This window comes from Talaromyces amestolkiae (genome assembly GCF_001896365.1).
Source record: "Talaromyces amestolkiae strain CIB chromosome Unknown scaffold25.1, whole genome shotgun sequence".
Classification (NCBI taxonomy): Eukaryota; Fungi; Ascomycota; class Eurotiomycetes; order Eurotiales; family Trichocomaceae; genus Talaromyces; species Talaromyces amestolkiae.
The window spans coordinates 369,764-389,376 of record NW_024468061.1 but is presented as its reverse complement, the minus strand read 5'-3'; the positions used below and the strand labels follow the sequence as shown (position 1 = coordinate 389,376).

Below are 19,613 nucleotides of genomic sequence, written 5' to 3'. Positions count from 1 at the left end.
TGGATAGAGGTCATAAGATTCACGGTTCATTTTCATTCGTTGTAGGACGAGACACACATGCTCTGCGGTACTGCGAAAAACGCAGAGTAATATCCAAGTCCTCAAACTCTCTTGATTTCATGTAATATTATCTAATACAGTTGATAACATAGTCTAAGATTTGAACTAAATGGGTGGCTTCTAAACCATGATTGTTTGCTGATTTCATGAAGTGTTCTATATTCAAGTAGATACTAGAGTCCAGCCTGATGATCATGATCCACTCAGATAGTTAAAACAGCACCTCCTTGTTCACCAGAGTTCAACAGCTTTTCAACAAGTACCAAATCCAACAAAGCTTCTTCCGCTGATTGTCTCGCATCAGGAGTCTTGCTTTCAATAGCCCTTCCAAAAGCCTCAACCTCAAGCCCAACACCAGTGCTGGATGGGAACTCCTTCAAAGCTTCCTTGCGATCACCATCCGATCCATTCTTCTCAACGACTTTTACTCCAGCTGAAGTCATTGCGACCGAACCATTGGTTGAAGTTACCTCAATCAAGAAATCGCTCTTGAATTCTGTACCGAAAGAGAGGCTGATGGTACCGCTTCGGCCGCTCTTCAAGAGATAGGCGCCGTTGACTGTGTCCACTGGAGGAAGGTGAGGTTGCATCTGTGCACTAAATGAGACTGCCTTTTCGATAGAGTCGTTCAATGCGGATAAAAACTCTCTGAGACCAGCGACAAAGTGCACACCAGCATCGAAAATAAATCCTCCTTGGTAGTCAGGGTTCTTTCGCCTGAATACATGCCAAAGATGTCAGTGCCTTAAAAATTAAAAATAAAATATTTAAGAAAATCCTACCACTCTGTGCCATAATATGGATTTCCATCCTTAATCATATCGTGAACGGACACGTAAAATCCTGTCACCTCACCACCCAAACGCTTAAGCTGTTCCGTGCCGTAGGCAATAGGGCCAAGAAATCGGAAATTCTCAGCAACACCCCATATCAGACCCTTTGCCTTGTATGGCTCGTAATCGGCGATAAGCTGTTTTGCGACTGTAGAATCTTTTGCAACCGGCTTCTCACTGAGAACGTGTTTGCCTGCTTTCCATGCGGCGCGAATGATATCTGGCTGCGCGGTGATAGGGAGAGCGATAAAGACAGCGTCAATGTCGGAACGCTCTAGAAGCTTGCTGAGCGATTTATCGGCCGTTTCTGGGCTGTCGAAATAGGCATCTACAGAGGCCTCTTCGCCGAATTTGGTAGCGGATTGTTGAGAACGAGAGTAGACTGCTTTGAGAGTGTAGCGTGAGTTGGTTTTGACTGCAGGGAAGTATTCTGATTTTCAAATTCCGTTAGAAGTATATACACAGCAAATTGCCAGTCTTTGATTCGGTGACTTACGGTCTTTGCCAAAGAGACCGGCACCGAGAATTGCTACGCCGATGGCCATTATGATGTGATGTGTGTATATGAGCGAGTACGGAAGAGCGTTTAACGAGACACTTAAGAAGATGAAAGATATACAAGAAACTTTTGTTCTTGAAAAGAAAATAATAGGCGAATCTTAAAAGACGAGCGACAATGGCTGCGTGGCTTCTCTTCTTTAACTCTCGGAGATACTCCGTCTGCGCTCGGATTCAGGATACGTAGCCATCAAATCAGGTTTGAGTAAGACTTTGGGAGGAGATGGCCCATCAGAAACCAGCTTACGGGGAGACAGACCACTAGTTACATTTCCTAGTCTCTCTCTATCGCCATGTGACCAACATCATATAGACTACTGGCCCGAGCATCCGCGAAGCTCCCCGGTAGAGTATAGAAGCTTAGATACCTCAAAGCCAAGCTAAGAGCTTCCCCACAAACATAGAAAGTCGAGACGTTGAACTTTGTGTGATAGAAATCAAATTTTAAATATAGTAATATTTGTGGAATTACATCTCAAAATTTCCCTTTTTCACAAGTTACTTTGTACTAAACAGCCAAAAGGAGCAGCACAAACGAATACAAGTTCCAAACTGTCGTTACGATTCCCTTACAAACGAGAAACGTGGCAACCAAGCCGTCAATGAAGAAAGTATAGGCGCTGCAGTAACAGCCATGTATCATGATGACATTGTGGTCTTGGAAAATGCCATCAATGTGGAGCACGTTGACAATTTGAATCGGATTCGCCCTCTAGTCCGAAGTCGGTTCTCTTCCTCTTCTTCCCGTTACCCAGATTATCGTCGGAGTAATTCGCAGTGTCACTAGAAGGGTCATGGACTTCATCACACCGTACAATATCAATCCGGATGAAGGCAACCTTGGTGCCAAGATTGATTTCGTATTCTTTGGCCTCGGTATCATTGCCTCAATTTTTGTGTTCCTCTGTGTTCTTGAAACGAAGGCTCTGAAGTTTGACGAAGTAAGTAAATTTACGGCTACAATTATGTAAAGAATTTTTATGCTGACCACTTGATGTTTAAAGCTCGACTAACTTTTCTCTTCCAGGTCCAATCCTCGAAAATTCCAGGAGGCTATTGCAGAGTACCGTTCTCGTGGTCAGAGCGTGAACAAGAATTTTGCTCCTAAATTCATCAGCTGTGAGAACGCACGAGAGAGAATTATTTTTGAGTAACGGGAGTCATCTTCCAACGCTGTTCCGGATGTCTTGTTGGTCTGACTGATGTGCGTTGATATGTATATGTATGATGGTAGGAAGTAAAGGACTGGTGGTTTAAATGGTTCAGTGGAATACAACAATGTCATTGCTTCATCGCTTGAAAAAGGAAAATGGTATTTGTTTCCCACAAGTTGCTCTTATTCTGCTGTCGGACTCTTCCACGTATATTGAAAATGGTATACGTTGATATATTATCTGAGCGAAGCAGTATCTACCATGCAATTCCAGTTAATCATAAAAACATATCTTTATCAACTCTATGAAGACCATCGATTGCGATTAGACATGCGTCGGCAAGGTCGAGCCATTATTTGCATCGTCGCGCTCGTACTCCTCCGACTCTCGAATCCACCTCCGATACTCCAATAATCCAATCTCATTCCTCCATGCCCTACCCGATTTTATATCTGCCCAGATAGCGTACAATATGAAAAATACGCTAATCACACCAACACCAACCATACCAGCGCAAATCTGGTATCCGTACTTGTAATGCGGCGCATCAGATGCCGGGAACAATAAAACCAGAGCCCACGCATTGATGGCGTAAATAAATGTGTTCCCGATAGAGACAATGAGACCACGTAGTGTTGCATTTCCCTGACATACTTCGCTCAACCACGTCATAGTCAATGACTGTGCGGGTAGTCCGGTAGTGATGAAGATGTAGCCGACGAATTTGAGGGCTGTAGGAGCTGTCCAGACCGCAAGGAAAGCATTTCCTAGGAGACATATCAACTATTTGAGGTTAGTATTAAGGCCATACGCTTTAGGAAGGCAAACAGGGGTGAACCATACCATGTTGATAACAATCATCAATGGTCGATTCTCTAGCCAATCCGAGATGTATCCACTTAGAATAGAATTGACAACGGCAGCGCCTTGTCCAGCCGTTGGGATATTATTAATATTCTCAACGCTGTACTTCTTGAGTGATTGAAGCCAGAGTCCAAAGTAGCTATCCCCCCAGGAGAAGGCGCCGTAGAAACTATTACCGTATAGTCAGCAGGCTGAAAAGAAGTCTGTACGAGACGAAAATATCTTACACATAACAGACGACAAAGAGATAGACATGCCACGTCTGCCATATTCTTTTGAACCGTGTCCAGTTGACTTTTGTCAGTGGCTTKCGGCCTACCCGGTCCATGCGTTCGATGGCGATTGTCCGGTCCTATCTAACCATCAGCATACGCAATAAACTTGCAACACTGAGTATGTATAGATTAGAAGTCATGAAATATAAATACCTCCGAGTTTATCCACCATGCTTTAGTATCCCTCGGCTGGTCTGGAATTGCCCAGAAACCCCAGATAGCAATCGGAAAGGAGATGATGCCATCAAAGATAAATAGCCATCTAGATTCGTACCGTCCAATCAGCAAATCGGCCAGTTCCTGTGGTCAAAGTCATGTGAGTACCTCCAACTAGCCAATCCCCTCCCATTCATATGCGCATACAATCCTGCTTGGATATATCCACTAAACATGCCCGCCACATTCTGCGAAACTTCGTATATCGCCATCCTCTTCCCCAGTTCAGCAGGTGTATACCATGCAGCAAGCAAAGAAGCAAACCCAGGAAATGCAATGGCTTCAAAAAATCCAATGAAGAACCGGAGGCCGTATATAGTTTGGTAGTTTTTGGCGCCTGCTATGCCCATGACTAGGATGGACCAGCAAATTTCACATGTCGGCATCAGAATGGATGGGCGGATGTGTGTTGATAGAAGAATGAGAGGGACTATATTGAAGTATCAGTAACTTTCATTCGTGACTAAATTGAGCGGAAAAATATACACACCAGCGCCGACAATAATCCCACAGTTAAACATGGTGCTGAAGATGTTCAGTTGGTTGCCATAGAGGTGTAACTGTTATTCGTTCTGTCAGCTATCTGGCCAAAGCAGTTAGATTATACATATGAGACAATAATAACGAACATCAGTTTGCATCCCCGAGACATATGCATTACTATACAGAGTAAATCAAATTTCAATACCAAACGTAAGAATAGGTCCAGATGGCCAACCTACGATATATTGGTATTGTCCAGGTTCTTGATGAAAATTGACAATGCTGTGTACGTCCTAACACCATCAACAAGTAGTCAGCGTTTCGATGAAATGAATTTTTGTCAAACTGTAACTCACAAGAGAACCAAATCCAATTTCCGTTTCACCGCTGACTCGGAATCGGTATTGAAATATGGCGGCAATTGCATCCTCCATATCCGACGAGTATGCCGTCTCTTGCTGGAAATCGTATCGTTTTCATTTTCGTGAAGGGCTTCTCTTCCTCGATCGTCATTCACTGTCGACGCTGGCCGCTTCTCTTCCTCGCCTGCCATTTCTGCTTATAGCACACTCGGGGCTTTTATCCGCTCAACAATACAAACAGTTATATCTTCAGATGGTGTCTATCATTGCATAGGTAAGTAGCAAGAGTTCTCAAAGAAGCAGCGAAAAAGATATCTAATTATTCTAGAAGAGAAAGTGAACAGAAAAAAACTTCGTGATCTGCAACTAACGATGCAGTCCAATCTTAGCGCCCCAACGAAAGAAAAGAAACAAACATGATCTGGTTTCATTTCCTCAATGCGGAGTAGTCCACTTCGGAGTTCTGTTCAGACGGCTTCCAAATCCCGCGGGTGCAACGGACATCCATGCTCTGTCGATCCTCGAACAGGGATATTGTCCGAAAATGGATAATGGAAGGGTCTCATTCACTCTATAGGAATTTAAAAATAGACTTTAAACGAAAAAGCAGCCGTACTAAAGTACTCCTGCTACAGAATTAAAAACAAGATGAACCACATGCCCTTCACCGAGACACAAACTGATCACTCGAAGTCTAATTGGACGGCTTGTGAAGTCCTAATTCAGATAGTCCTTGGGCTATCGGGAAAGCTGCCGACTAAAATTCGATCATTCTCATCGGAGCCCCAGGTCTAGAAAAAATCATAGATACGATTGGCAACAGGGGATTACCACGCCATTTCGAAATGCGTCTCGCTTAATTTCAATGTATATGAGTAGAAGAAGATCCAGACGTCTTGATCAACCTCGGCCATCGTGCTCTAGCCTCATAAGAATATGACTATCACAGGCATAATTTATTGACATAAACCGAACATGGGTGTGTTTTCCCAAAACGGTAGAAGTGTCAATCAACATATTTTTACTTACTATCCACCACGGCCGACTTTGCAACTTGATACAACTCAATTCTGAATAGTGAAATACTATCTTACAGCAAATAATTGCCAACTATGTCATTATCAATCAATTTTCCACCATTACTGTCAACGCTTTCTCAACTCCCGAGCCTCGATATTCATAGCGAGTTATATAGATGATAGCAAATATCACAAGCAAATCGAATTAAGTTTGTGCTCATTTAGCCTTTTGACTAATCACAAGCGGCTTAGTCTTCCACAGTATAACTTTCCAGATTCCAATCAATGAAGCCTGTTGTTGACCAACACTGCGCATCTAGAAAATAGCAAGAGCTGCGACAATGATAGCCATCATGGTACCGCCAGGGTTCGCGGAAAGAGCGGGTCCAGCACCAGTGAAAGCCGGAGGTCGAGGTGGACCACTCGGACTCGGTGCTGGTGCTGGAGAAGGGGGACTGGCAGGTACCGCAGGCCGTGACGATGCGACAGGCGGTGCTGGAGCAGAAGGCGATGGCGGAGATGCGACTGTAGAACTTGAAGCACCAGACGCTCCGCCCCCCGGCATTGGCACAGCCTTAGACGGAACAAGAGGCCCGGACGGAATTGCAGGAGCTGGAGGTCCCGTGCTCTGCAGAGGAACGACACTTGTAGGCGAAGTGTTTAATGGAGCGACAGGCTGAGATAGCACACTTACAGCAGTAACGCAAGGCACTGTTACAAACGTTGTCGTAGTGATGGTGAATGGAGGAACTATTGAGGATGCAGTAGACTGAGGGCATTCGATACAGAGTGCCGTTGTTGTTCCTGGCGCGGTGCCTGGTGGCGCTACTGTCGGAGTCGCTGGTGCAGAAGAATTGCCGAATGGCGGCGCAGTTGATTGATGGCACTCATGGCAGACAGTCGTCGTTTCCGGCGACGTGGTAGTATTGCACGGAATGGTGACTACTAATAGTGGTGGCGACGAGCTCGCAATTATGGGCTTATCAGTCGCAGCTGTAGTGACTGATTAGTTTAATTTTTGAGAGTATGTACCGAAACTTGTGGCTCACCGTTTGTCAATGCGCCAAAGGCCAAGGATAGACCGATGCCGTAATTGACCTTCATTATTTTCGGAGGCAGTAACTTTGACTGGTCGAGCACGATTTCACCAACGCGGTGGAGGATAAACGAATGAAGCTATCGTCAACGGCGAAACCAACGAACGAGCGTGGTAAGAGCAAGGGATATGGTTGAGATGAGGAAATCAAGGATTACCTGTTTCTTTCAACTACATTTTACTCTTAACGCGTCCTCCTAGTGCGTACCTCGTCACCTTCTCATCATGATATACGCGGTTGCAGTGTGCCTTACTTTCCTTGCTAAAAACGCTACCAGGACGGTGATACAGAATCCGTCCATTCAACATATAGCCTAGGGAGTCTGTAAAAACTCAATCAGATATCTGCCAAGGATGCGATGGGATTTCTTTGGAGCTTACGGTATGAAATGTGTTTGACTTTTTTTCGACCTGGTAGAATCGAAGCCAAGTAGTCTATATGACGAACCATAAACCAACTTCAAAGTAATCAATCCAACTAGGCGCAAGGATTCAAGCAATTGATAATTACTGATGTATAAGTTATCGCGTTGGGATTCGCCGAGATCTATCATTTATGTTCCAAGATGCAGAGATCACATTGCACATATAATGACACCTCAGCAGGATGATGATAGATGTGACGAGTAAGAATGCAACCAAGACTTTCGTCATTCATTTACCAGAAACCGTGGTTGATATATGATTCAAGGTTACCTATGGACCTGTTGAAAGGTACCGTAGGCAGCGGTACTTCCGGCAGAGAGCGTACTGTAGACTTTTGTTGTATATTTTTGCTAAATGTGAATTGAGCAAGGTAAATGAGTATTTAATAGGGATGCTTCATATTCGATAGCAGAAGAAGATGCCGAATAATCGAACCTCATATAATTTCAAGGTCAGGAACTTGTTGTATGGGAAGTTCCTGACACTCCTAAGATTTAGCGCAGATATGTCCATGGCGGAGGTAAAGTTTACTAAATTCTCATATCATCTAGAACGTAGAGCAAAATTGCATTTAGTTGAATTGGGTAGCTATGAGAAATCAATTGCATTCTTTTGGTAGCAACGACATAACATGAGGTCATCGTGTTGCATTGAGTGTATTATACTCCAAAGACTTCATCACTATATTCCGCGATTATTTTTCATTTGACACATACAAACGTGATTATTTACATCTATCTCATTTGAGTATCTATTTCCAACAACATGTACAGGTCTTAAGACTCCCACTGTACATAGATCAAAGGAGTCCAGTAATATCCCGAATCGTTGACAACATATGAGAGGTAGATAGCATTCTCCGAAGAGTTCGCCAACAGGGCAGGATGCGCCTGCAATGTGTAGGACCAATTGATGTAATCGGCCGAGTAGAAATTCACAGGTGTCGCCCAGGGTCCCTCAGGGGCCGGGGCAGTAGTAATGAAAAATTGTGGTGCAACACTGATACCGGCTTKTCCAATCCAAACGTACAAGTCCCAGACATTTGAGTAGTAGTATGTTCCCTGTCCACCTGCACCAGCATTTGTGAGACCGACACCCGTGTCATTGACACCGGGAATGGTGCTTGTCCAGGCACCATTCACATAATACTGATAGGCAGATTTGTCGGTTACAGACCCGGCAGGCACTTGCGCAAGACCGACTGTGCCTGCAGCATTTTTACCATAGAGATACGCAACGTCATTAACAACGACTCCTCCGTACGCACCGTAAGGCATTTCATCGGTTGTCCAAAAGTCCTCTTGGACGGTAGTCACGGTTGGAAGGCCTGTTGAATCTCCATTCACGGATGGGTTGTATGTAACCTCGTATAAAATCGTGGCGGAATCAGGATTGAGCAGCGTAAGGCCACTACCAATATGTTCTTGCTTGATCCATGTATAAGCTGTGACGACACCAGTGCTTTCGTCGTCACTAGTTACCAACGGCGGACTATCAGGCCAAAGGGCGTAGCGGCTACCGTCAGAACATGCMCCTGCCGTATTTGTGCCACACAAATCCGAAGGGTAGGGATAAAAAGGCTGCTCATTATTTTCGCCGGAACATAAGAGGCCAGTCTCGGTGTTTCCAGAGGCATCCGTCCATGATTGGATAAGTGGTGTACCGTCAGAGGCGAAGCCTGTCCATGATGCTGAGCTTGAATAAAGGGGAAGTACTGGCACCCCGTTTGAGAAGGGTTGCGAGTCTCGACATGTCCAGAGTGCGCGATTGCCGAACCTTGCCGAACCGCAGGAATCGCGGTCTATGCTTGGGTCGGATACGTTGCCTAGGACTTGTGGTGTGCCCAGTACGGTTGGGATGAAGTCAGCCCTAACTTGTGTTCCGAGAAGGGTTGCTGATGCCAAAACAGTTAAAAGAGACATTTCGCAGGCGAATTGGTGATTTAGTGATGCTCCTTAATCTCAGATCTGCGCCTAGAAATAATATGCAGCAGCTCACCGATATGTTCATTCAACTGCCGTTTGGGGGATTTCGATTCTATCTAGTATTGCTGAAACACGATCGAATCCATATAGAAGTACGAAAAGAGATTTTTATAGGTAAAATCTCTATGAGGGAGTCATGGTTATTTAATCATTTAGACGAAAATGGGTCCGTGCCCTAAGTGCATTTGTTAAGGTAGCATTCTTGTGAAGTGAGAAATTAGTTTCTTCATGACTTAGTACTGAAACGTGCCTATAAACAAGCGCCTCCTTTAGATTGTATTGACTATCACTTTTGACAATGAATCTTACATTTTACTGCCCCGGATTGCAGAACATCGTCAACACGGATGGACTGTTTGATATTTATGCACTCAGGTCAGTAAGCCAATCTTTACTATAGAATAAGAGATAACCAGCCTCCATACAGATTTACTAGAGAGGAATTGTATAAAATCTACCTTTCCTCAACCTCCCGAAGTAATTAAATATCGTAACCGACTTGGCTCATCTAGCGAGACAGCATTTGCAATCGCAATGCTATTGATACGGCTTACTTGCCCCGGAGATTGAGGAGTCTGGATGAAATCTTTGGGCGGTCTTTTTGCTATATATGCCAGTTCTCTAATGATTTTTTACAGCACATTTAACATCGATATGAAGCTATACCGTCATGCTTCAAAGGCAAAATTACGGTATTACACCACCACCACGGTGGGACGGGCGGGGGCGACGAGGCAATTCGTCAAAGTCAGGTAACGAGGTGGTTCTAGGTCATCAGGCGGTGAAGGACGGTAACCCCTTGGCGGCTAGCCGCTGCAGTCAACTAACTGAGTTCTGTATTCAGACTGGTATTATCTTGTCATGAGTCCGTTCATACATCTTCCGCTTGAAATCTTGAGACTCATACTCTCTAACCTGCCCAACCGCGATATCAAGAATTTGCGTCGGACATGCTCGACGCTAGCCCAGAGGGCGCATTTGCGCCTCAACAGGGTATTTCTGTCTGCTAATCCACGCAATATTGAGGTATGTCGCGCAATTGCAGACCACGAGACTTTTCGGTATCATATTGTTGAGATTGTCTGGGACGACGCTCGCCTCATTGACAATGTCCAGAAACCAGAATTTGAATTCTCGGACGATTAGGAAGACTGGGAAGAGGCTATAAAGTCCAATGATGGAATTCCATGGTGGTTCAAGGAGGCCTACGAAAAGAACATCAGGGCTCGAGAGATTCGGAAAATTTCCCACAAAACAGATCCGTCAATTCACCTCTCGTGGGAATTCTATGAGCAGCTTCTACAACAACAGAAAGCTGTCCTGGAATCTGATGATGACGTCAGGGCTTTGAGATATGGTCTGCAGCGATTTCCACGATTGATACGGGTCACGCTTACTCCTGTAGCCCATGGGGTGCTGGATGTACCATTATACGAGACCCCGATGATTCGATCATTTCCGCCTAGATTTAATTATCCCATCCCACACACCTGGCCGCCATATGATTTGAAAAACCGAACCTCTTACAGCTTGGAGCCCTGGAATAAAGAAGGGAAAAAAAAGTGGCGTGGCTTCTGTGTTATAACGAAGGAAATTTCAGAATTTCCCACCCACACTGTTTCGGAGTTTGTCGTTGATACACATACTCTTCACCAGACTGGACTAAGTTGCCGACTCTTTGAACAACCATGCGAAGAGTACGATAACCTGGTATCTTTACTACAGCGTCCGGGATTTAAACACCTTGACTTGACCTTGTTGGCTGATGGACAATGCTCTCCAGAGCAGGATTGGTCATCGTTCTGCAGCGGTCTCCTCAAAAAGGCACTAGATGCGTTACTATCCGATCTCAGACACTTCAGCTTGCAGATCAACATCAATTATGAAAGAGCCCGGCACTTGAGCTGGCCTGCAGACGATTCTTTGGGCCCTGAGCACTTCATCCCACTAAAAATGATATTGCCTGCAGTCAATGAAAAATGGAAGAAACTAAAACATTTTGGTCTTTCAGGACTTCTAGTGCGAGGCGATGAACTTTTAAGCGTGCTGGCTGACCTGTCCACGTCTGTAAGCTCTGTTAAGTTGAGTCACTTGGTATTTCTGCATCAAGAGTCGAATGGCTATCACGAGTTACTTGTGGGCATACGCGACAGACTCGGCTGGACTCAGCGCGCAGTGGGTAAAAGGCCAGTGTTGACTTTACATCACAGATGGGACGACATTGGTAACATGGACTATTATTGCTATGACAAGGCCGCAAATGGATTTCTTTACCATGGTGGATTGGACCCCTTTCGCACGCAGAGAGTACTTAGCCCAGTTCCATTCCGTCAGATATCACCTTTTCGCCTCTACTCAGATAATTTTGAGCTATTAGAGATTCTACCGTAGCAGTTTGCTTGATATATGTACTGGCTTACCACCAATGTGGTACAACTTCAACTTTTTGCATTATTTCAGATATTTTGACCGGTGCACCAGGAACGAAGGAAGCAACGACTGCATCTCAAATTACGGCACAGATAATATTACCAGCGACCCCCCAGCTCAATAGATATTATTATATCATAGCTATTATTATCTTAACAATTAGATAGTTATTTAATAATCCCATATCTCAAAGAAACAATCTTCCAGCAGTCTCGCCATCAAGGAACTAGACATGGAGATTCGGAGTCTGAATCTGATACCCATAATGTTCAAGATCTAGAAGATGGAGATCGATGGTAGTATTGCCGTATCTTGGCGCGTCATCATCCACCACTTCTGCTGTCATAGTTCTCAGCCCCGATGAAACATCACGGAACACCAGCCCCTGGCCCCTAGACCAATTCAGGGGATGGATTCAGGATCATCTCAAATCCTACTGGTTCTATTGGTACGCAATTAATTCGTAGAGTAGGTTCGTTTCTTACAATTTGATCGGCTATTCGTTTTATGTATATTCCAACTTATCTTGAGCCATGCATGAAAACGAAACGACATGCACGCAATTTTCTCCCTGTATCGATAGATCTAGATCAGATCAAAAATTTCCTCTCAATGATCTGATCGTTACACTATAAAGTTCAATACGGAAGAAGAGAATTGGAGATAAAAGGCATAGTTCATGCCCGGAGGCTGACGGAAAGCTTGCGGCTTTGGAGCCGTGGATAGCCATCTTGACAATTGTACAAATAGTACTTGATTTTTTCTTGTGCATGGGAATCTAGAAAAATACGGTAGGGTCATAAGCGCCACTAGAAATTGAATCTATACGGAAATAAGAGACTAGAAAAGTGATCTCTTCGTGTGATAATCAGTTGATTAACCTATCTACGGCATTCATTGATTGCATATAGAACCAAGATCCTCTCGTGACCTCCTTGTGAAAGCTTTCAACGACGACCGCGTCCCCTTATTAGAGGCTTTCCCTTCGACTCTTCAATTCTATGCCAGTTGGCCCGGGTCTCCTCCAAGAGCTGTTGAGGGGTCTTGCCCTCACGATTACGCTGATCCATGGAGCATCCGGCTTCTTGTAATACCATAACCATTTCGTCCTGTACCTTGACTTTATCCGCCATGCTTGGATACACATGCTCAGTTTTTGTATCTTTCTCCCACACTATAGAAGCTCTGAGCACACCCATCGCAGCTTCATGAAGAGGCGAGTTCCCTTCCGAAGTCAAAACATTCTTATCCGCGCCATGACTGAGTAACACCCGAACTGCTTCAACCTGTCGCAAATTTTTCGCCATTCTGTGAAGAGCGGTTTTCCCAAGTGAGTCGATATGATTAATTGTAGTCTTGGCTCCGTGCATCAAAAGTATCTGGAGAACGTCTGGGCTGACAGGATTCCAAGTTTTTGCCAATTCATGCAACGTGGTACAACCCCAAATGTTGTAAGAGCTAGCGTCCAACCCGGTCTCACAGAGAAATCGTATGATCTCCTCGAAATGAAGCTTGCTGCTACAGACGCTATGACCATTTACGAAATGGTGTAACGCAGTCATAGATTGACTGTCACGGTAGTTGACAGTGTCAGGGTTGTTTTCTATAAGTAGCTTAAGAGTACCTATTGTTCGCGCACATAGGTCTTCTTCAGATATAAATTGTTCATCACTCATCTCCCCACCAATTTCCGCACCATGTGCTGCCCAGTGCAGTGGCAAACGTCCATCGTGGTCACTTACAGAGACCATCTCAGAAAATCCAACTCCAGACCTATCACTATGGTCAAACAGCGCCTGGATCGCAGGTATATTCCAGAAGCCGCTCGCAATATGAAGAGGAGTGACGTGTTGGACAGTTTGATTATACCTCAGCTCTTGCCGCTTGTGTATTTCTGCACTGTCAATAATCAGGCGCGAAACCAATTCATAACTTCCCCGAGAGACTATCTGACCAAGCAGCCTTTGAATCCGATGCTGTTCTGGGGGTGGTATTATATTTGCTCTTTTCTCATGAAGTGCCAAGTAAAGTGTTTGAACAGCATTTTCAGGGGAAGCACCCCTGTCAAGGAGCAGGCGTATCAATTCCTCACTTCGGGCGACGCGGTCTTGCAGACAACTATTATTATCATGTTGATGTCGATTTCTCTTTGTAAACTCATAAGAACCTGCCTGCACCAGAGAACTACCCGCGGACAGCAACGCAAGCTCACCGTTAGGACGTTCAGTGTAAGCTGCCCCAAGCGGATAATCGCGATCAAGCAGGAACCTCGCTGTTTCAAGCTGACCGTACTCGCAAGCAGTATCTAGCATCCAGAATCCCCTGGTGTCTACGCCTAGTACTTGATTCTGTGCTGAATCGGTCTCATACAAATCAAGAAGCACGCGGAGGGCATCAATGCTACCATATGCGGCGGCAACCCACAATGGATCATCTTGTATCGTGCCGTCACGTTGAGGAACATTTCCTGCAATCTGCCGTATATAACACTTGAGAGTCGGCACGTCGTTGCGCTCGATAATTTCACGCAGAAGACCATTGTATTCATCCAAGTAAAGGGGCTCCCCGTTAGTGTCGAGGATACTTCCGATATTGTCCCGATCAATGCGAAACCAGTTATAAGCCATTGTAATTCGGGGTTTGTGAGATCAGAAAGATGGTTCGAATGCAATTTCCACAATGCTTGGGCAGGCCCATAACTGCACAGTCGGTTAATTTAATGAATACTACCCCTCACGTACAGGGGACGGTGTAATACACCAAATTAAAAAAAAATATCCCCCCAGGATAATAAACAAACCACGGAGATACTAAACTGCGCCGAAGCGGGCCAGCAGTGGAGTGAACACTTTCGAATGCGGCGCAGCTATCTCTGAAAGGCGTTAAGACTAGCAAGGAATTAGTTAACTAGCCTAGTGGCGGAGAGCTGAGAATAGACAGACCAGAAATACTGCCCCTACCATTTGTAAGCCAATGGAAGTATGTCTTGGGGTGAATTTGGTCTATATACAAACGGATGAAAATAATGAAATTATTTTGATATCTAATAAGTAACTAAGTAATTAAATTCAAGATCGCGGTGAAGGTACGACATATATGGTACTCAAATCAAACTGCCATTAGCCTTTAACGTCTGACCTGCCACCCATGAAGTTCCCGCCATAAACACAATAGCTTCAGCAATCTCCTCTGGGTTTCCCAATCTATTGAACGGCGACTGTTTCTTAATACCCTCAATCAGAGCATCCGGCTTCCCTCTCAAGAACAGCTCAGTCGCAGTTGGTCCTGGAGCCACACAGTTCACAACAATGCCTTTGGGCGCAAGATCCCTAGACAGTAGGCGGGTGAACTGCTCAATGGCACCTTTGGTGGATACGTATAGTAGTTGGGGTGGCATGATATTACCGGCGTGGCATAGTGATGTGCTGATGAATACAATATGTGACCCTTGGGGCATATGTGGTACAGCAGCCTATGAATATGTGTTAGTCATGTACATCTTTCAAAATCGCGTTCGCGTCAGAAACGCACCTTGGCCAAGAACAACGGTCCCTTGACGTTAATTGCATAGATTTGATCAAACAGCTCCTCGGTGACTGCTTCAAGATTTGCCATCGGCATCCATCCCGCATTGGGAACCAAGATATCAATCTTTCCGAATCGGGAAACAGTCTCATCGACAATCTGCTTTACACCAGCGAGCGACCCTGCATCGGCTTTGATAGCGAGTACATTTTCCTGTCCCAATTTGTGAACTACTTCTTCGGCTGCCGCAGAATCAGATGCGTAGTTGATGACGACTTTGGCTCCGAGAGCGACGAATTGTTCGGCTGCGGCTCGTCCGATACCCTTGGAACCGCCTGTGATAACAGCGACTTTCCCGGCGTAAGACATGATGATGGTTTATATATGCGATTGTATAGTAAAACGGTTATTTTGCGGAGGATGGTGGGGTTGAATGATTCAGGTTATGGATCGTTCGAAGGTGGTTGGGTTTGGAATGTGACTTGATGATTGCTGGTTGATGTTGTAATCTGCGACCAGAAGACGAACATGATCAGGGACCCTCGCCATATTTATATCCATGACTTGCTTCGGTTTTGACTGCGTTGTTGTGTCACCGTGATCCTTCAGAAGGCATATCCGAGAGATGAAGATTAGAACGGCGCTGACATCGGCTTTTCGGCGATACTGATGGCCTCAGGCATCAGGTTCGCTAGTAGTCATACTAGTGCCTGATTGAAAAGGTGTCAACACGGAGAACCGAGCGAGATGACGTCATTCCCTCCTGACTACCCAACAGACAAACATATCAAACACTCCAAGACTAAACTGATACGGATGTACTCGGAAATATATAGCCACGTCGGATATATAAATGGAAACACTCAATATCTACTGGTCCGAAAGCGAGCTTACATTTCCGTCCTTACACGATATAGCTATTAACTCCTACGATATTACCAGTTTTCGGCTTTTCGGAGGAGAAACGGCATAAGGATTTTGTTTGTGTATGTTTCTAATTAACTCCAGTCAGCTTCAGCTGTGAGATTTGACGCGAAATATCTTCAAGTGAGTGCCATGCTGAGAAGCCTCAACGATTGCATGTCACGGACAAAGGAGAGCATGTCCCTGGACAGCAAGTTCGGACTTATAGAGAATTATGTTATATGCCTGGGATAAGTAAAGGAACGTCAGATTGGCTTAAAAAGAACAAAACCGTGACATGGAAGTCACTCCATTATTTCTCCACTGCAGATATGCAGCACCAACAGCAAAGGCAAATTCAACGTCTGTATAAGGAACTGTACGCTATGAGAGATTTGGGTCCCGGGGCCCCGAGGGCCTGGGGTTCTAGCTCCAGATAGTCTTTGACGTCGCATGAACTTAGGCACCTTGATAGCTCATATACGGCGTATTCTCCAAAGGTCTTCCATACTTATGGGATATGTCCCTATAAAGAGAACTGTTATATATCACCTCAATGTCGGACTGCTTTATGGTGGTCGTTCAAGAGGTTCCAAATATGAAATACTTTACCAACTGTCCTTTTCGCGTCTCTCAGTTCCATCTTTGAGTCAAAATTGAGACGTCGTCTCATTCCCCGAGGGAAGTGATTCCTACACTGCTCCATCAGTATGAACTTTCTCGATTGAGTTTCTGCGGGAAGAGATATCGAATGACCGTCCATGGAATATAGCGCAGCCAATCGGGGCCGCTGGATCACGCAGATTGTATGAAGTTCATTGGAAATCAGTGTTCAAAAATAGAATGGACAGTGGGTAGCTAGTGGAGATCTGATCATGGGCCACCTCACGGGAATGTGGAGGTGTTTCTCGGGACATCCCCCGAATCTCTTTACCACCATTACTATTATCCGATGTATGTGCTGCAGATTACATTGCCATTGTTTTAGATTTCTAGAATGATATATTGTTTACTTTGATGTAACTAGCGCACGAAATGTTTTAATGCACAGCTTAATGTGGCATGATAGAAGACGATCGCAATTGCTCCTACAGACTCATGCCTCGGTATCGACTATTGTGAACGAGCTAGAAGAATGCAGTGGCATCCACATCGTTTTCTCCAAGGTTACCCAGGTTCCAATTGGTCTCCACCGTCTTCAACAAACTATAGTGATCATATGCGGTATCGTCACTGGTACCAACCTGGGCGCTGGTCACGGCGCCACCCAACAGCACAGCATAAATTTGGTTTGTCCCAAAGGTTGACCCTTCGTCAAAGGTAAGGATGATCAAAGTACTATCAGTGTTGAAGTTCTTGTTGGAGAGCAGAGGGGTCAAAAAGTTACGAGACCAAGCTCCAGCTTTGGCAAGCGAACTATCGTGGCCGTCGTTGGCTAGTGGAGTCAGTTCGGGTTCAAACAAGAGAGAAAAGAAAGACATACTCATGTTGGGGGTGATGAACATCCATTGAGGCAGTTCGTTGTTGTCCAAGTCTTTGTAGAACATGGTGAAGTTCTTTGATTTAGCAAGACGATCGGTGTTTGATGTCACCGAGTTGTAGCTCATCAGGGGACTTGGAAAATGTTAGTCACTTTGTGCTCGCACGCAATTTTGGGTGTTGGTAGCTTCACTTGTGCTTGCGCATGTAGTCATTTGCACCGGTTTTTTGGTTGGGATAATTTGCCTCAAAGCCAGAATAAGGCAGATCCTCTTGATACAAACTCCAGCTGACGCCAGCATTTTCCAGGAGATCTACGATTGTCTTGGTGCTCGAAGAGATGTAGTGCGTACTGTCGTCAGCGATCCCGAAGGTGCTACCACCAACAGCGGCCACATAGTTAGGCTGCGACGCCAATGTGAGCGAGAAGGAAATAGTCCACCGAACTTAGGTCATCTTACCTGAGAAGGATGGGTGATTGCAAAATAATTCGTGAGGGTGATGCCGAGAGACGCAAGATAGGCGAGGTTCGCTACATCCGAGATTAGCTTGATGCAAATTGCATTACGTTCGAATCGCGCGACATCAGTCACTCACTGTCCTCGATAGCTGCACTGTAATCCTGGTTCTCTAGCCAGATCTGAACAAAGCGATCGAAAGTGAGACCAGCGACGCTCGATGTGGGGGATAGAGTTAGCGCTGTGGCAGCAGCCTTGGCTACGGCAGCCGTTGCAGTAGAAGTATATTGCGACTGGGCGTACACGCCTGACGCCAGCGCGAAAAGCGCAGCAGTTCTTGAGAAGATCATGATACCCGGAGTGGTGGTGATAGTGCACAGGAGGATGGAGCTGGAAGACACAACCTGCTTGGTCTCTGGCTACATTCCCCCGCCTATATATACTCATATAGACGGGGAGCATTCACATGCTATGGTTTATGCATTCGTCACGCCTCTCTTTGCGTTGCTGTTCGACTAACCGAAGATGCAAGCAAGGTAGTATCGTCGCAATATAACCTGATCGTGTTAAAACCTGACGATCGACCACGTGCAGCGGCAGAGTGTGCAGGGGAATCTCCAACCAGGAAGTATACTCTCTACGCGAAGCAGCGAAAAAAAAGGCATATTAATTAATAAATTTTTAAAGCTATACCAAAGCACCATCTCACCTTCCTAATAAGATACATAGTCCGAGAGCGAATCGAGCCCTAGGTGATTGTTGGGTATGGAATTAGTTCTCGGGATCTGCAAGCCCCCTTGAAGCTTAAATGTAACTCTATATATCCGTCCCGCGTGTTGCGCGACATAATTCAATAACTTGAAGAATCACGTTTCGTGGAGCCCGGAGATAAGGTCAATAGTACAAAGACCGTAGAAAAGTATAAACACAGTAGTTTGCAGGTACAGAATAACTATTCAAGTTGTCACACCTTAATTATACGACGGGTGGTTGAATGATAGTTCGAATAGCTGGGTGTGACTACAGAACGCTTTGTGGAAACAATACCTAGGACAATAATAGTCAAAAGTACATGGTGGGGGTTCTAGTAACAGTTTAAAATTGTACTATAAAAGCTAGGTAATCGATCGATTCCTAGTCCCGAATCTGGGCCAGGATCTACGCTCTGATAAATATACATACATGCATGAGTGCTAATGCAGCAGGGTTATCTAGATCACGCGGTGAGTTGGTGAGTCCTGATTCGTAAGGCACACATCATCACACCTGAGATTTTAGGGCTTTTCATACTACTCTGTTATAAAAGTAGGGAGCTAAAAATAGTTGGGGTGGTTGATTGATTGACTATTAACAGTGAGGCTAACGAGATAGATAATATTTGAGGAGTTGAAATATGTCAATTTAGAATTACAAGAGAAAAGGAAAGCCGTCGGGGAATATCGAGTACGCAAGAAAGTAACCCTTAGAGGGTAGCATTTGGTCAATCG

The 19,613-nt window shown here is 45.0% G+C and overlaps 8 protein-coding genes across 8 annotated transcripts; 1 reads left to right on the top strand and 7 right to left on the bottom strand.

Moving 5' to 3' along the window:
- Positions 1-263: 263 nt before the first annotated feature.
- BHQ10_009616 (uncharacterized protein) lies at positions 264-1,438 on the bottom strand (the record flags this gene model as incomplete). The annotated part of the gene is made up of 3 exons (XM_040882551.1): positions 264-777; positions 843-1,323; positions 1,390-1,438. The coding sequence occupies 3 exons, from the start codon at positions 1,436-1,438 to the stop codon at positions 264-266; spliced, it is 1,044 nt and encodes a 347-aa protein (XP_040738118.1).
- An 807-nt stretch (positions 1,439-2,245) lies between these two features.
- On the top strand, positions 2,246-2,605 carry BHQ10_009615 (uncharacterized protein; the record flags this gene model as incomplete). Its single annotated transcript, XM_040882550.1, has 2 exons — positions 2,246-2,418; positions 2,479-2,605. 2 exons carry the CDS (start codon positions 2,246-2,248, stop codon positions 2,603-2,605), a joined length of 300 nt encoding a protein of 99 aa, XP_040738117.1.
- A 324-nt stretch (positions 2,606-2,929) lies between these two features.
- On the bottom strand, positions 2,930-4,996 carry BHQ10_009614 (uncharacterized protein; the record flags this gene model as incomplete). Its single annotated transcript, XM_040882549.1, has 9 exons — positions 2,930-3,388; positions 3,449-3,638; positions 3,697-3,821; positions 3,898-4,006; positions 4,069-4,390; positions 4,451-4,520; positions 4,590-4,620; positions 4,683-4,736; positions 4,800-4,996. 9 exons carry the CDS (start codon positions 4,994-4,996, stop codon positions 2,930-2,932), a joined length of 1,557 nt encoding a protein of 518 aa, XP_040738116.1.
- Positions 4,997-6,140: 1,144 nt separating this feature from the next.
- On the bottom strand, positions 6,141-6,928 carry BHQ10_009613 (uncharacterized protein; the record flags this gene model as incomplete). Its single annotated transcript, XM_040882548.1, has 2 exons — positions 6,141-6,817; positions 6,874-6,928. 2 exons carry the CDS (start codon positions 6,926-6,928, stop codon positions 6,141-6,143), a joined length of 732 nt encoding a protein of 243 aa, XP_040738115.1.
- Positions 6,929-8,122: 1,194 nt separating this feature from the next.
- On the bottom strand, positions 8,123-9,268 carry BHQ10_009612 (uncharacterized protein; the record flags this gene model as incomplete). The annotated part of the gene is made up of 1 exon (XM_040882547.1): positions 8,123-9,268. The coding sequence occupies one exon, from the start codon at positions 9,266-9,268 to the stop codon at positions 8,123-8,125; it is 1,146 nt and encodes a 381-aa protein (XP_040738114.1).
- A 3,440-nt stretch (positions 9,269-12,708) lies between these two features.
- On the bottom strand, positions 12,709-14,388 carry BHQ10_009611 (uncharacterized protein; the record flags this gene model as incomplete). The annotated part of the gene is made up of 1 exon (XM_040882546.1): positions 12,709-14,388. The coding sequence occupies one exon, from the start codon at positions 14,386-14,388 to the stop codon at positions 12,709-12,711; it is 1,680 nt and encodes a 559-aa protein (XP_040738113.1).
- Positions 14,389-14,864: 476 nt separating this feature from the next.
- On the bottom strand, positions 14,865-15,655 carry BHQ10_009610 (uncharacterized protein; the record flags this gene model as incomplete). The annotated part of the gene is made up of 2 exons (XM_040882545.1): positions 14,865-15,233; positions 15,293-15,655. The coding sequence occupies 2 exons, from the start codon at positions 15,653-15,655 to the stop codon at positions 14,865-14,867; spliced, it is 732 nt and encodes a 243-aa protein (XP_040738112.1).
- A 1,661-nt stretch (positions 15,656-17,316) lies between these two features.
- Positions 17,317-18,476, bottom strand: BHQ10_009609 (uncharacterized protein; the record flags this gene model as incomplete). Its single annotated transcript, XM_040882543.1, has 5 exons — positions 17,317-17,624; positions 17,673-17,803; positions 17,862-18,073; positions 18,130-18,200; positions 18,266-18,476. The coding sequence occupies 5 exons, from the start codon at positions 18,474-18,476 to the stop codon at positions 17,317-17,319; spliced, it is 933 nt and encodes a 310-aa protein (XP_040738111.1).
- Between the last annotated feature and the right edge of the window lie 1,137 nt (positions 18,477-19,613).